The sequence below is a fragment of the Myxine glutinosa genome, chromosome 5, assembly GCF_964187855.1.
Source record: "Myxine glutinosa chromosome 5, kmMyxGlut1.1, whole genome shotgun sequence".
In the NCBI taxonomy this organism is placed as follows: domain Eukaryota; kingdom Metazoa; phylum Chordata; class Myxini; order Myxiniformes; family Myxinidae; genus Myxine; species Myxine glutinosa.
Window position 1 is genome coordinate 62,385,125 of NC_136265.1, and position 14,506 is coordinate 62,399,630.

General features: G+C 38.5%; 1 protein-coding gene across 3 annotated transcripts in view; it reads left to right on the plus strand.

Annotated features, from left to right (window-relative positions):
- Positions 1–11,423, plus strand: part of LOC137428152 (muscleblind-like protein 1) — a 134,448-nt gene extending 123,025 nt beyond the window's left edge. The window contains exons 11-12 of one of the 3 annotated variants that reach the window (XM_068118092.2): positions 408–482; positions 5,113–11,423. In XM_068118092.2, coding sequence (XP_067974193.2) covers positions 408–482; positions 5,113–6,131 — 1,094 coding nt within the window. In that variant the 3' untranslated portion in view covers positions 6,132–11,423. Of the gene's footprint in view, positions 1–407; positions 1,392–5,112 lie in introns of all 3 variants that reach the window. The other 2 variants (XM_068118094.2, XM_068118093.2) reach the window with 2 other exon arrangements.
- The last annotated feature ends 3,083 nt before the right edge of the window (positions 11,424–14,506 follow it).

Sequence of the window (14,506 nt, forward strand, 5' to 3'; positions counted from 1 at the left end):
CCCAGGGACCAGGGCCCTGTTGCACAAAACATGTGATCAATCGCAATCTTAAGTACATCTATAGATAATCTACCCTGAATTGATTGTTAAGTCCACTAATACAAGATTCCAATACGTTAATTAAAGGTAATGACTTATGATTCATTCGGGGGAACTTACGTTTGAGTTCTGTGCAACAATGCCCTGATCTAATTAGGACCCCCGCCCCCTCCCCCCAAAAAAGCTGAAGGTGACTTTCATAGGTCTGCTCTCCATACTCTCATTATTATTGTTGTTAACCCTTCGATATATTGTGTATTGTGCATCATGATAATAAAAATTTAGTTTTAGGTATCAAACCAAAACATGGATATCTTTAAATGTCCCTTTTCTATTACTTTGCAACTGTTCTCTTTATTATTCCATAGGAGATGAAGGAATGGAGACCCCAAGACCAAAGTGCACCCTGCATCAGATGCCTGTACTGGTACTGAAAGAAAAAGGTTCGAAGAGCAAGTGTGCGCATTCCAGAAACTGGCGGAAAATAATAAAATCTGATCCAGTGCTTTACAAGACACATAGAGCAGCAGAGAATAAACGAATCAGTGCTCTTAAACAGAGTTACTCTGAGGAAAAGAAGAGACACAACAGAGAACTCCAGCGAGAAAGGCAAAGAAAGTATCGGCTGCGAAAGAAGGAGGAAGGGAAAAGAGGTAAGAGTAGAAAGACACTGAGAAGAACAGAAAAGCAAAGGCAGTTATGGAGAGACCAGAAAAGGATCTGGAGAGGAAACATGTCAGCCCAGAAGAGAGCTGCAATCAACAAAAAGCGAAGGGAATCCTATTCAACCTATTCATCTCCTTCCATTGCACACTCCACGATGTCTTCCAGATCACAAACCACCCATCCACCCAACAAATCACCTATCAAACTGTCAAACAAGTCGACCAAAGCAAGCAACACAGCAAGGACAGCAAAGTCCCGTTACAAAAAGAAATTGGTCAACAGCCTTCAAAAATCTCCAGGTTTAAAAGCTGATGTACTTCTAGCAGGGATAAATGCTCAGTCTCCACAATCACAGAAAGTCATCCATGAGAAACTGGGCATGATACCTCATGGTGTACAAAAACAACTCTGTGTTGCTGAGTCTGTTGCAACACCTCTCGAGAAGCTCAGAAAAGCAATAAACAATAGAAAACTGAAAACAAAGAGGTTGCTTGTACATGCCTTAACAGTCAAGAAACACAGCTTGAAGATTCTGAAAACAGTTGGTGTATCACGAAAAATCGCCAACAAAGTGAGAGCTTTAAACCATGAGGCAGCATGGGAAGACAAGAGGAAAAGGAGATGCAATGCTCTTTCTGAGGAAGTTTGTGAAAATGTCACGAAGTTCTACAATGATCCGAAATAAGGTCAGACATCCCAAATGCATGCAGTGCTGTGAAGAAGAATGGGAGGCTCGAAGGAAGGAGTTAACAATTATGATGATTTTTGATTTGATACAAAAATGACAATTTTTGACAAAAAGGAGGTAGAGACAAATTTTGAGATTACATTAATAATTACATAATTACATTCATTTTGAACCAAATAGAAATGGCCTAAATTATGACTACAGGACACCGAGTTATGCACACGTCCATTCGAGCCTGTTTTGAGTGAGGTGTCTTCCATCACCATTGTGGTGAAAACGAAACATGTAGCAGGTCTGATGCTTCAAACTCGGATACTCCAATATATACAGAACAACATAATACAGCATATTTACTGTTTCCTGAAACTTTATTTTTCCACTCAGATGTAACACTTAGTACAGTATTTGATAAAATAATTATGCAAGAAACCAAGCAACCCCTCTCCTGACATCATAACCCATCTATAATCTTCCTCCCATCCCTCCTCCCCAACCCTCGTGCGGAGGGTTTGCGATCGTTCGTGTCTGTGAGCCAGTCTTTTTCCATAAACAGAAAATGGCAACAATGTTGGGGGTCTGTGGGTGGGTGGGAGTTGTTTATGCCCACAAAAACCGCAAATATCCGGAGCACAGGGGCCGCGAATGTAGAAGCAGGTCACATTTTATAAACTTTTATAAAATTGCGATCGTTCGTGTCTGTGAGCCAGTCTTTTTCCATAAACAGAAAATGGCAACAATGTTGGGGGTCTGTGGGTGGGTGGGAGTTGTTTATGCCCACAAAAACCGCAAATATCCGGAGCACAGGGGCCGCGAATGTAGAAGCAGGTCACATTTTATAAACTGCGAATACGCGGGGTCTGCAAATGTTGAATCCGCAAATGTCGGGGTTTCACAGTACAGTACTTCAACTTAAATAAAGGTTCAATGGGTGGTGCATAAGAATGGTGTTCGGGACTGATTCTGGACTACTTCAATAGCACTAAACTTCCGGATTAATTTTAACAATCTTTAAAATCATTATCTTATTTTAAATTGAAGTATATCCTTCAAAACTGTGTGGGGTATTGTGGTTGTTGTTTTTTTAATGGGATATTGCCTGCCACAAAGCCAGAAGGCCACTTTAGGTGGGGGCTACACAAAGAAAACAAAATGGGAACAACCATCCCCTTGGATTGAAACAAGACAAATGTAAAAAGTTGTTTCTTCACAGAACAAAAGGTGCTATATGAACTCTTTAGTTATTGCGAGGAAAGTGATGAGTGGTTAAGGTAAAAATTGTTCACTTTTTGATAGAAGCATGAAACTTTTGGTATACACTGAAAACAACATGCTGAAACGTTTGAGATTGTTACCTATCGCTAAAATGTCATCTTCCTTCGTAACCAGCCATACGCTGCCGAGCAACCATGCTTTTCATAGTAACGGCCATTTAAGCCAATTACAAATGGCAAGGAGTACATTTACAGACGGAACCCACTTAGGGGACATTAAATGGATCCAAAATACAGAGAAGCAACAGGGAAGTCACTTTGTCTAGCAATCAAGCTTTTGAAACTCCTACACTGGTTATAGGCTGTTCACCACTTGTATGACTGAGAATTCCAGTTTTATGTTACTGTGTACACATACTCCAATATATTACAGAAGTCCATCGCAAAGGAACATGGTGGTAGCATCTGTCAGAAGTTCAAAAACGATTGACCAAAAAAAGTTCAACTTTTTGTAACTGAGAAGCTGGAAACCCGCACAACTGCATTTTCTGATACCGTGCACAAAAACGAGCTCCCCTTGTTTGACACGCCAACTGACAAGAACCCCACAGCTGAACGACAAAACATGTCCTCACTGAAAAATTACTTATCCCGCTTTGCCCGACTTTACATTGTATGCCAGTCAAGTGATGGAACTTTGGAGGAATTATTTAGGCATGAAAACCAGGAACGCACCACAGCACTCTGTCAGAGGAAAACTGCAGATTGGGCAGAAGTCTGATCTACTTCGGTGTCTCAAAATGAAGTTGCGCTTACAAGAAAAACACCAGATGTTGATGCTATAATATTTGATGGGTCTAGTTCTAGTTCACATGTTACCTACTATCAGGACACAAAAGTAAAACATTTGGAGAGTATGTCCAGTTTGTGTTTGTCCCACATCTCAGAGTAAAAATAGAAGCTGTTAATCGTGTTGATGTTGTATGGTATGGATACCTTGAGAAGAGCCTGAAACAATGGACAAGAAACACACGAGGGGGAATGGCGTATGCAAGCGGGTGGTGGCTAATATCATACTTACAGGGACTGCCATAGTTTATCAAGGTCAGAAGGAATAGCTATTCCTATTCTTGTCAGAATATGTGACAAAGGTTGAAGTAGAAGTCAAAGTACTGATCAGCACAGTAAATGATGATGTGTCATTCACGTGGATGTTGTGGTCCTCTGTGTAGTGAATGTACATAGGTCCCAATCATTTCTCATTCTACATATAATAAAGTACATTTACACCACATTTCATGCTTCAATCATGATTTGAAAAATTAAGGTAAATTTTACTGGTTAGCTGTTGTACTGCAGATTGTTGACAGGATTCAATCTGTGGAACCTATATATTGGTGAATTGCTTGTAAAATCTTCTGAGTCCGAGAACTGTGACAGAAACTGGTGATTAATGCTGCAAAAGGTACAACTTGGTATGATTTTGTGGTATAAGATGCTAAGCTAGTATATTTTGGCTGCAGTTATACATGTATTATTGAATTATATCAATGGAATATGGAATAACAGAAAACAAACAAGGTTTCATTCTTATTCATATGATTTATTCCAGTCGCTTGTTACATAAAACAATTGTATTAAAAGTCCTGGAAAACAACTTTTTGTCCTGGAAAACTCCTTAAAATTTTGGTCTTCCATGGCTGTGTGAACCATGTAAAAGGTTGAAGGCCCTGAGCCCATTTATTAAAATCTTTTCCGTAATAACTTGTGAAACACTGAATATATTTTAACAAAATTTGGCGCAAATATTGACTCCCGCATAACTATTATACACTGAACCAATTCAATTTTAAGTTCAACAGGTCAATGGTCATGTGCCCTTTGAAGATCATTTTTCAGACCCCAAGTCAAATTCATCTCTCAGAATATTTATCATTCTCTTTTCTTTCTCGTGCTGTCTGTCAATCATGTGACCTTTAATTTTTAATGTGACCTTTAATTGAAATGAAACCAAACACAGTGGATTGGCAGCTAATGTGGGTGAAAGTATATAGTATATCCATTGACACATTCACTTTGAATTATATTTTTCTAGTTTGCTGTATTTTAAAATAAAGAAGGAAGAGCTCTCTCTTGTTCCTTTCCAAACCCGAAACTGGGCTGACTCTGGTAGTGAATAATCCAGGCTACCAGTTTTCCTTCTCTGTTATGTGGCAGACCGTGCACACTTTTGCCCTTTTTTTTTTTTTTTTTTTTGAATGATGATTTTGAATCTTTCATGTCAACCAGTGAATGCACGCAGATAGAACAACCAAGTTAGTTATTGGTAAGGTTTTAATTTCTGCAATTTATGGAATGCTTCATATGTAGGTTCTGCCTTTTTACAGATGAGTACAGACATAGGACCAATTTGAGGTTGAAATAGAGTACATTATGCATTTTTTTAAAAATGATGCATGCTTCACAGCAAAAGTGATTTATTGATGCTTTTCTGAATTGTCTTTGCAGAGAATCAATTGAAAATGATTTCCTGTTCCAAGTCGAGTTCCCAGTTGTTTGACACACAAGTTTCTTTCAATCAGAAGATGGCACAAGAATTTTCTTGGTTATCATCCTTGAATTATCATAAAGTGAAACACACTGGAGAAATGCCCTATAAATGTCCTGTGTGCAGCAAGGATTTTGTTTCTTCATCATCTTTACAAACGCATCAAAAGATACACACAGGAGAGAAGCCGTACAAGTGCTCTGAATGCCTCAAGGCTTTTATTGATCTCTCCAAGTTGAAGCGGCATCAAATAATACACACCGGAGAGAAGCCTTACACATGTTCTGAATGCAACAAGAGTTTTGCTATTTCATCAAATTTATCTCGACATCAAAAAATACATACAGGAGAAACGCCCTTCCAGTGTTCTGTGTGCAACAAGGCATTTGCTCTTGCTTCGCGTTTGAAAACGCATCAAAGAATACATACGGGAGAGAAGCCTTTCAAGTGTTCTGTGTGCAGCAAGGCGTTTGCTCGTTCTTCACAGTTGAAAACGCATCAAAAAATACACACGGGAGAGGAGACAGAGAAGCCGTTTATGTGTTCTGTGTGCAACAAGGCATTTCCTCATTTTTCACGTTTGAAAACTCATCAAAGAATACACACGGGAGAGCAGACAGAGAAGACTTTCGTGTGTTCTGTATGCAACAAGGCGTTTGTTGATGCTTCACGTTTGAAAACGCATCAAAGAATACACACGGGAGAGAAGCCTTTCAATTGTTCTATCTGCAACAAGAACTTTACCACTTCATCATATTTATATTTACATAAAAATATACACACAGGAGAGAAGCCCTACAAGTGCTCTGTCTGCAACAAGGCATTTGCTCATTCATCAACGTTACGTGAACATCAGAGAACTCATTCAGGAGAGAAGTCCTACAAGTGTTCTGTGTGCAACAAGGCCTACACTCATTTATCGACTTTCTCAAAACATCAAATAATACACACAGGGAAGAAGCCCAATAATTGCAAATAAGATGAAGGAAAAGTATAAAACTAAGTATCACTAAAAGTAATAAACCAACAATTTGGAGAATGTCAAAAGAGCAGGAAGACGAAAAAGAAAAACGAAGAGCTGGACAAATTGGGGAGAGGCAAAAAAGGGTCAGTGGTGTGGCTGAGGTCAGCTTAATTTGAATGGAGAACAAGTCATAGTAAATGGCAATGTCTAAGGACACTGTATCAATGGCGTTAAATACTTAAGGTGAGCCCTTAGAGCTCGAAATTTGAAAAACAAAGGAAAAACCTAAGCTAGGCTTAATCGACTGTTTTTAATATTTTTATACCCTCCATGCAAATCCAGTCAATGAGAGGGTGCCCCAGGGATGGCTCGATACACAAGTAGTTAAGAAGATGGCAGCATCGAGTCAGTCAGACACGTGTAGATTCTGAAAGGTAGAAACAAAGCCTCAGTCACTTTCTCTTGGGATAGGAATAAACTCATGTCCGAACAACTCTACACAAAAAGACACAACAAAGTATGCAGAGGGAATCCACTGGTACATCGACAAAACCTTCAATATCCCGATCTCAGAAGAATCATGGAAGGCTGAACCAAGGACAATCGTTGAAAATGAGGATGTGGTGCTCAAGTATGGCCTGTCCATCCAGTCACTCGTGAGCAAGGAAAACGCAATTTGAACTGGCATGACACTCAAATCCAACAAGATACTGGCAAATCAAAATAACCTAGAGGCTGAGGACCTCATTGAAAGTTTGATAACGATACTGGGTAATGTTTTAAACAAACGAATTGCAATTGAGGTTGTCTGGGTTTCAATGACATTCCTGCAAAGAGCCATATAAATAAATATTTGAGAACAACAAGACACCGCAACTTGTTCCTCAAGACATGATCTTACTAAACGATGGTCTACTTTGAGATTTGAGAGGACTCAGTTTCACCTTCTGAAACATACAAATGGAGATTACTGGAGACAGAAGTGTTTCAGCATGAAAATATGATTTCTGGGACACCTCAATATAACATTGAAGTCAATGCGGACAAAGGGAAACTATTTGACCATCCTCCAAAGATAGCATACTTATTTCTCCCACTTTCAAGTAAGCCAGATAGATATTTATTCAATTTCTTGTAAATATATTTAATCCTGAATAGACACACCTCCTTGCCCCCTTCTCCCCCACACCACTACAACACACATACACACACACACACACACCCCCCCAACCCCCCCCCCCCCCACACCTCTCCACAGCCTCTCAATTTAACATTGAAGTCGATGGGAGAATAAAATTGTACTTTCAACCAAGCTTTTGTTGATTGAATAAAATAAATATAAAACTTATTAAATCAACAGGATTCATTAATTACAATTGCCTGTAAACACAAGAATATTTAACCAAAGTCGATAACACCAACATCATCAACAATATAATAGTTTTCTTCTCCATCAGTTTCTTCAACTTCACTTTCTTGTTTAACTCTCTCCCGAGTATAGTTTTTGAAGCCAGTATTGTTATTAGAGTTCTAATTTATATATTTTTTACCTCATTGAAATTATCTCATTGTTGATGTATCTTATCTTACTATAATTCACCAAATGTCCGTCTGTCTGTCTGTCAGTCCGTCTGTCCGTCCATTCGAAGGTACCGCAAAAACGGCTGAACCGATCGCAACGATATTTTGGGTGGGTAATCCTGGGATCTCCTGGAGTAAAATAGGCTATATTGTTTTTCCAATTTCAGCTTTGGCATCCAGCATTTTCAGGTTTCGACTCCCGCATAACGTTATTTTCCCAGGTGCTGCACAAACAGCTGCACCGATCGGACTCGGTGACCTCGGACAAAGACCTTTTGTAAGGACATGGGTTGAATCCCTGCTTGAGAGAATGCCAACCCCCTCACCGCCATCACGGTCGTCTCTCCAACTCACAATCCAACAAGATATGCAGTATGGTCGACCCAAAACCAAAACATTGGTGTGTTACATAAGAACTACTACTGTATAAGAAACGCCTACTTGAGGTTGTTTCTGCCAAAGGGTGCAATACCACCTATTAGAGCCAAGGGTGTACTTACTTTTTCCACATGCGAAATTTGCATTTATGTTTATTTAAATTATACAATGGACTACAAAATGTAAATGTTTCATGATATTTGTTATATTTTATCACGTTTATCTATCAATATTGTTGAAATGAAGATCAAATGGCTGTATTTTGAAATATGTTGAAAAAGTAAAAACTTTACATGGGGTGTACTTACTTTTTCACGTGAATGTAACTAAAAATATTAATATGAAAAATAGTTATAAATTAACCAATTATCCGAGCTCCACAGATGACAATGACTTGGTGAGATTAGGTGATGCATTCCAATATATATCCCTAGAGAAAAAGGCACGTTTTGATAAACAAGTAGAATTTACAGCCACAACACCCGGTTCTCCAGACCATACACCTTTTCATATCAAATTTAACGCATCACTTACAATTAAACTTTATGCATAGAGACAATGATGGTAACGGTAAAGACACATGCATAGTTTATGTTCAGTGATATGAAACAGAATGATATTGATCTTAATGAAACCTCTCAGACTCCCGCATAACGTTATTTTCCCGGGTGCTGCACAAACAGCTGCACCGATCGGACTCGGTGACCTCGGACAAAGACCTTTTGTAAGGACATGGGTTGAATCCATGCTTGAGAGAATGCCAACCCCCTCACCGCCATCACGGTCGTCTCTCCAACTCACAATCCAACAAGATATGTGGTATGGTCGACCCAAAACCAATTATATTCTTTTTGATTCATATGTAAACATCATTAAAAGTAAATATTGACCTCGGCCAAAGTTCAAACGACGTGAGTTTAATCTCTACATGAGAGAATTCCACTTAGCTATTTGGGCGGTGTATAAGCTAACAGATCGCTGTCTCCATCGATCTTGCCGAGGCCGTAACACCTGTCGGCTCAAAATCCTTTTAACTGTTGACTTGGTAGTTTTTACAATGAAGGAAACACATGGGGAGTACATACGACATAGCGATTGTGAATGTGACAGCTCTGAGGCGTCTTTCGCTTCGCATCGAATTATTCATTACATTCATTCATTTAATGATCATTACGTTCATTAAACGTTCATTAAATATTAAACGTTCATTAAACTATTACGAAAATAAAAACGAAAAACATTACGAAATTACATTCACACCATCACATCAAACACTACCGTGAACACAAACATCGTCACAATGAAAACATCGTCACAAGCGTTACGTTATGTAATTCAAACCATGAACGCATCGAATATTGGAGAGCCCATTGCCCAAATTTGAAACACGATGGAATAATATTTACTGATATGAACAGTGATGTGGCTTTTCTTGAAATTCTACAAATACTGTTTAGATTTTGATAATTTGCGTGTGATTTGCATTCGTAAGAATCCTGTGTTTTGTGTCTTCCTCACATACACTACTGACAATAAGGTAGGGATATTGTGGGAGTGCGTTAATTTTTTTATAGGGGTTAGGGTTATGGTATTGAAATCAAGAATGCTGTGTTTTTTCACACATTAATAACCATAGAATTAGGACCAACAACTTTTTTCAACATAATTAATACACAAAATCAACCACACCGAAGAACCTGCCAATATCCCTAACTTATTGTGAGTAGTGTATACTATTGTGAAACTTTTATTGGTTTTATTCACATTAAATTCTTGTATTTGCCAATAGTTCTTCCACATATCTCATTCTCCCCACCAAGTGGATATTATTCTTCCTTACAAGACTGATTTAGTTATTGTAGGTCTTGTAGGTTTATTGAAAATGATTAATTATACCCTAAATCGTTAATATCATGTGTCCAAGGTTCCTTTCTTAAAAACTATGGACCCTTCTTTATAAAATCTAATTCTAATTAGAATTGTGTATGTATGACCCGGCATCGTAACCAACATTTCTGTATTTTTTGAATACATCGCCGTTTTGATTTCGGATAGATATTGTGATAAATCCTTTAATCTCACCAAGTCTTTTGCATCTGTTGGGCTTGGAAAATTGATTGATTTTAAAGTATTTTTCATGTTAATATTTTGTGTTGTCCTATATTTCTGTCATTCAGCCTTTGCTTTTGTATAATAATTTGGCAAATAAATATCCAACCCTTGAGATACACCGAAAGTAGAACAACCATCCTTTACAACATAAGTTATTTATTAGCCCGTCCCCCACACTGCTTGAAGAACACTTGCTGTAGTAAGTATTTGCGGTCTTCAGCTTCCAGAGAGATGTCATCTCACAATGGCCGACCATAGGTGTATTCTGAGCGATCTCCGACGTGCTCGAGGTATTCGAGCTCGAGTGGAACCTATGAGATCAGTCTGTAGCGGTTACCTTATTCGCATGTCGTGGTTACCTTATTCGCATGTGGCGGTTACCTTATTTGCATGTAGCGGTTACTTTATTAGGTCATAGTGCACGAGCCTGTGGGGCTTTTGGTTGTGTGGACGTGAAGTACGCGCGGTTGTTGGAGCCACACCCTCCGAAGAGGGTTTTGGCTTTATAAAAGCTGTAGGCCTACGAGTTCCGTTCGCGAAATCGGTGCTGAAGATTTCTGTTCGAATAAACGAGCTTCGAACCCTACGAAATGGCCTCATCTTCTCGTCTTCTGCAACTCCTAAACAGTCTACCAATATAGAACAGCCTCTTCTTGCCTCCAGTGAATTCAACTGCTTCGTAATTGTGCAGCTCGATCTGAAGGCTTTTGGTTTCATCATCCAGCTTATTCAGTTGCCTCTCAGTTCTGATGAGAGATTGCCAGATGAGAGATACTTTTGGTTGCTCTTTCAACCATTTACCATTTTTTTTCTTTTTCACACTCAAAACGTAATGGCAGGTCATGGATAATGAACATAAGGAAAATAAAACACGGATATAGAGTGCAAAATGGACATATCAACCCCCCTGCTGGTGCCCTTTCACTAACTCCGAGTATTCTCCACTTGCTACACAACACAAAACTGTTGATGACTGGTATTTATGGTGTTAAAATTAACACTTGTGCTAACACACCAATGTTGATACCATTAATTGAAGTCAGCCAATCGATAGATGCAGTGCTATTAGGAAATTGACTTCTATGATCAATAGCATTCTGTTTCATATCACTGAACATAAACTATGCATGTGTCTTTACCGTTACCATCATTGTCTCTATGCATAAAGTTTAATTGTAAGTGATGCGTTAAATTTGATATGAAAAGGTGTATGGTCTGGAGAACCGGGTGTTGTGGCTGTAAATTCTACTTGTTTATCAAAACGTGCCTTTTTCTCTAGGGATATATATTGGAATGCATCACCTAATCTCACCAAGTCATTGTCATCTGTGGGGCTTGGATAATTGGTTAATTTATAACTATTTTTCATATTAATATTTTTAGTTAGTCACGTGAAAAAGTAAGTACACCCCATGTAAAGTTTTGACTTTTTCAACATATTTCAAAATACAGCCATTTGATCTTCATTTCAACAATATTGATAGATAAACGTGATAAAATATAACAAATATCATGAAACATTTACATTTTGTAGTCCATTGTATAATTTAAATAAACATAAATGCAAATTTCGCATGTGGAAAAAGTAAGTACACCCTTGGCTCTAATAGGTGGTATTGCCCCCTTTGGCAGAAACAACCTCAAGTAGGCGTTTCTTATACAGTAGTAGTTCTTATGTAACTGTCTACCAGTCTCTGACATCGACTGGGAGAAATTTTTGCCCACTCCTCCATGCGGAATTCTTTCAGCTGTGTGATGTTTGAGGGGTTTCTTGCATGCACAGCTCGTTTCAAATCCCCCCACAACATCTCGATGGGATTTAGATCCGGGCTTTGACTTGGCCATTCCAGAACCCTCCATTTCTTTCTTTTCAGCCATTCCTTGGTGGATTTACTGGTATGTTTAGGGTCATTGTCATGTTGCAAGGTCCACCTTCGGTTGAGCTTCAACTTTCTGACAGATGGCCTCACATTATCCTCAAGCACCCTTTGGTACAATGAATAATTCATAGTGTATTCGATGATGGTGAGCTGCCCAGGCCCTGATGCTGCAAAGCTGTCCCAAACCATAATATTTCCACCACCAAGCTTTACAGTTTGTATCAGGTTCTTGTGGTCAAATGCTGTCTTTCGTTTTCGCCAAACATGTCTTCTGGTACTGTGGCGAAATAGCTCTACCTTTGACTCATCTGTCCAGAGCACATTGTTCCAGAAGTGCTGGTTTTTGCCTAGGTGTGCATTGGCAAACTTTAGTCTTGCCCTGATGTTCTTTCTGGACAGAAAAGGTTTCCTCCTGGCGCACCTCCCATATAAATCAAATTTGTGCAGCCTCTTTCTAATGGTAGACTCGTGCACTTTGACATCAACAGTGGCAAGAGCTACCTGTAGGTCCCGTGATGACATTCTGGGGTTCTTAGAGACTTCTTTCAGCATCTTGCGGTCTGCTCTCGGGCTGAACTTGCTGGGGCGGCCTGGCCTGAACAAGTTGGCAGTGGTTTGGAATCTTCTCCACTTGTATATGATCTTCCGGACAGTCGAATGATTGATTTCAAATTGTTTGGAGATCTTTTTAAATCCCTTCCCAGACTCGTAGGCATCTATAACCTTCTTTCTGATGGCTGAAGGAAACCTCTTTCTGAAGAGAGCTCTTTTGTGCTTGGCAGGGTGATGCCACACACTTCAACAACAAAGAGCAAACCAAACTAAATGTCTTAGGTTTAAATAAGACAGGTTCCTCCAAGATCCTCTCTAACGATGTTCTAATCATTTGCACCTGAGCTGGTGCACCTGATTCTAATTTTAGGTATGTGAAGTAGTGATAAATGTAGGGGTGTACTTACTTTTTCCACATGCAAAATTTGCATTTATGTTTATTTAAATTATACAATGGACTACAAAATGTAAATGTTTCATGATATTTGTTATATTATATCACCTTTATCTATCAATATTGTTGAAATGAAGATCAAATAGCTGTATGTTGAAAAAGTCAAAACTTTACATGGGGTGTACTTACTTTTTCACGTGACTGTATATCGTATTTTTGTCGATCGGCCTGTGACTTTGTATAATAATTTGATAAATCAACAGTCATCTCTTGAGATCCCCTAAAGATAGAGCCGTCTTTTCCAACTTAGGTCATTTTACACAAGATTTAAAATGATATAAAAATTTTCATTATTGTTGAGGTGAAATAATACGTATAAACATAATTGCCCACAACATTTAGCATTTAGTTCTTGGACCTGAAACGTTTGAAAAACACCACGCTGCAAGAAGTATTTTACTTCAAGAGGCGGCGGAAGCCCATAACTGTCGAAATAATATTTATCCCGGCTATTATGAATGCAAGTCCAATGAGTACCATCCCCAGTATTATCTTCTAAATTCATAAAAATATTCTTTGTATTTTTAGGCAGCTTTGTTAATTCTTCCCTCATCCAAATACTTACGTTATCGAGGTTTAGCTGTTTACAATATTTACCGAGTTCTATATTTGACGTATTCTTTCCAAAATGGTTAAACCACTCCTCCATTTTATTTTCGAAAATAAATTTTCTTTTTATGTAGGAGAAAGATATAATCCATTACCCCTTTTAGTTAGTTTTACACCAGCCCGTGCGATAGAAGAAAGCATATCTCCAACTAACGATCTTGCTTTATTTGGTAGACCTTCAAGTTTTTCAGCAAAATCTACAATTACACCGCTTCCACTAACTTCTTTCTCCAACGCCTTGTTTTGTCTTTCCGTTTTCTTTTTGGGCTGCTAGTTGTGCTTTCCTTTCGTTAGCGGCTTTTACCGCCACTGAAATACCACACGCCACAGTTCCCGCTGCACCTACAGTGCCGGAAATTATGGGGATTAGGGATACAAGTGGAAGAAATCCTCCATTTATTTCCTTTATTGCATAGTTCTTCAACATAGGTTTTGACATTTGAAAACTAAGTGAACCGGTACTATTTAGCGTTTTCACCTGCACTTTTGTGAGCAAAACACTAATTCTTATATCACCCTTTCTTTGAATTGTATGAACATTAATCGTACAAGGTTTTTGATTTTGAACACAAGACGATAGTTTATCACGATTGATTTGATTAATATTTACGTCAGTTGTTACTTTACTCATTTTATTTAGAAAATATTTTTTCCCCTAGTTATATGAGAAAAAAAATCTGCAATGCCCTCTAAACATACAAATTTTCCATTTATTACTTATGTGATATTAGTCATAACACCATTATCCATATTAATCTGTTCAGTTTCTTCCAAGAGCAAACAATATGCATCAACTTCTTCATTCTCTCCTCTTTCAATGTATA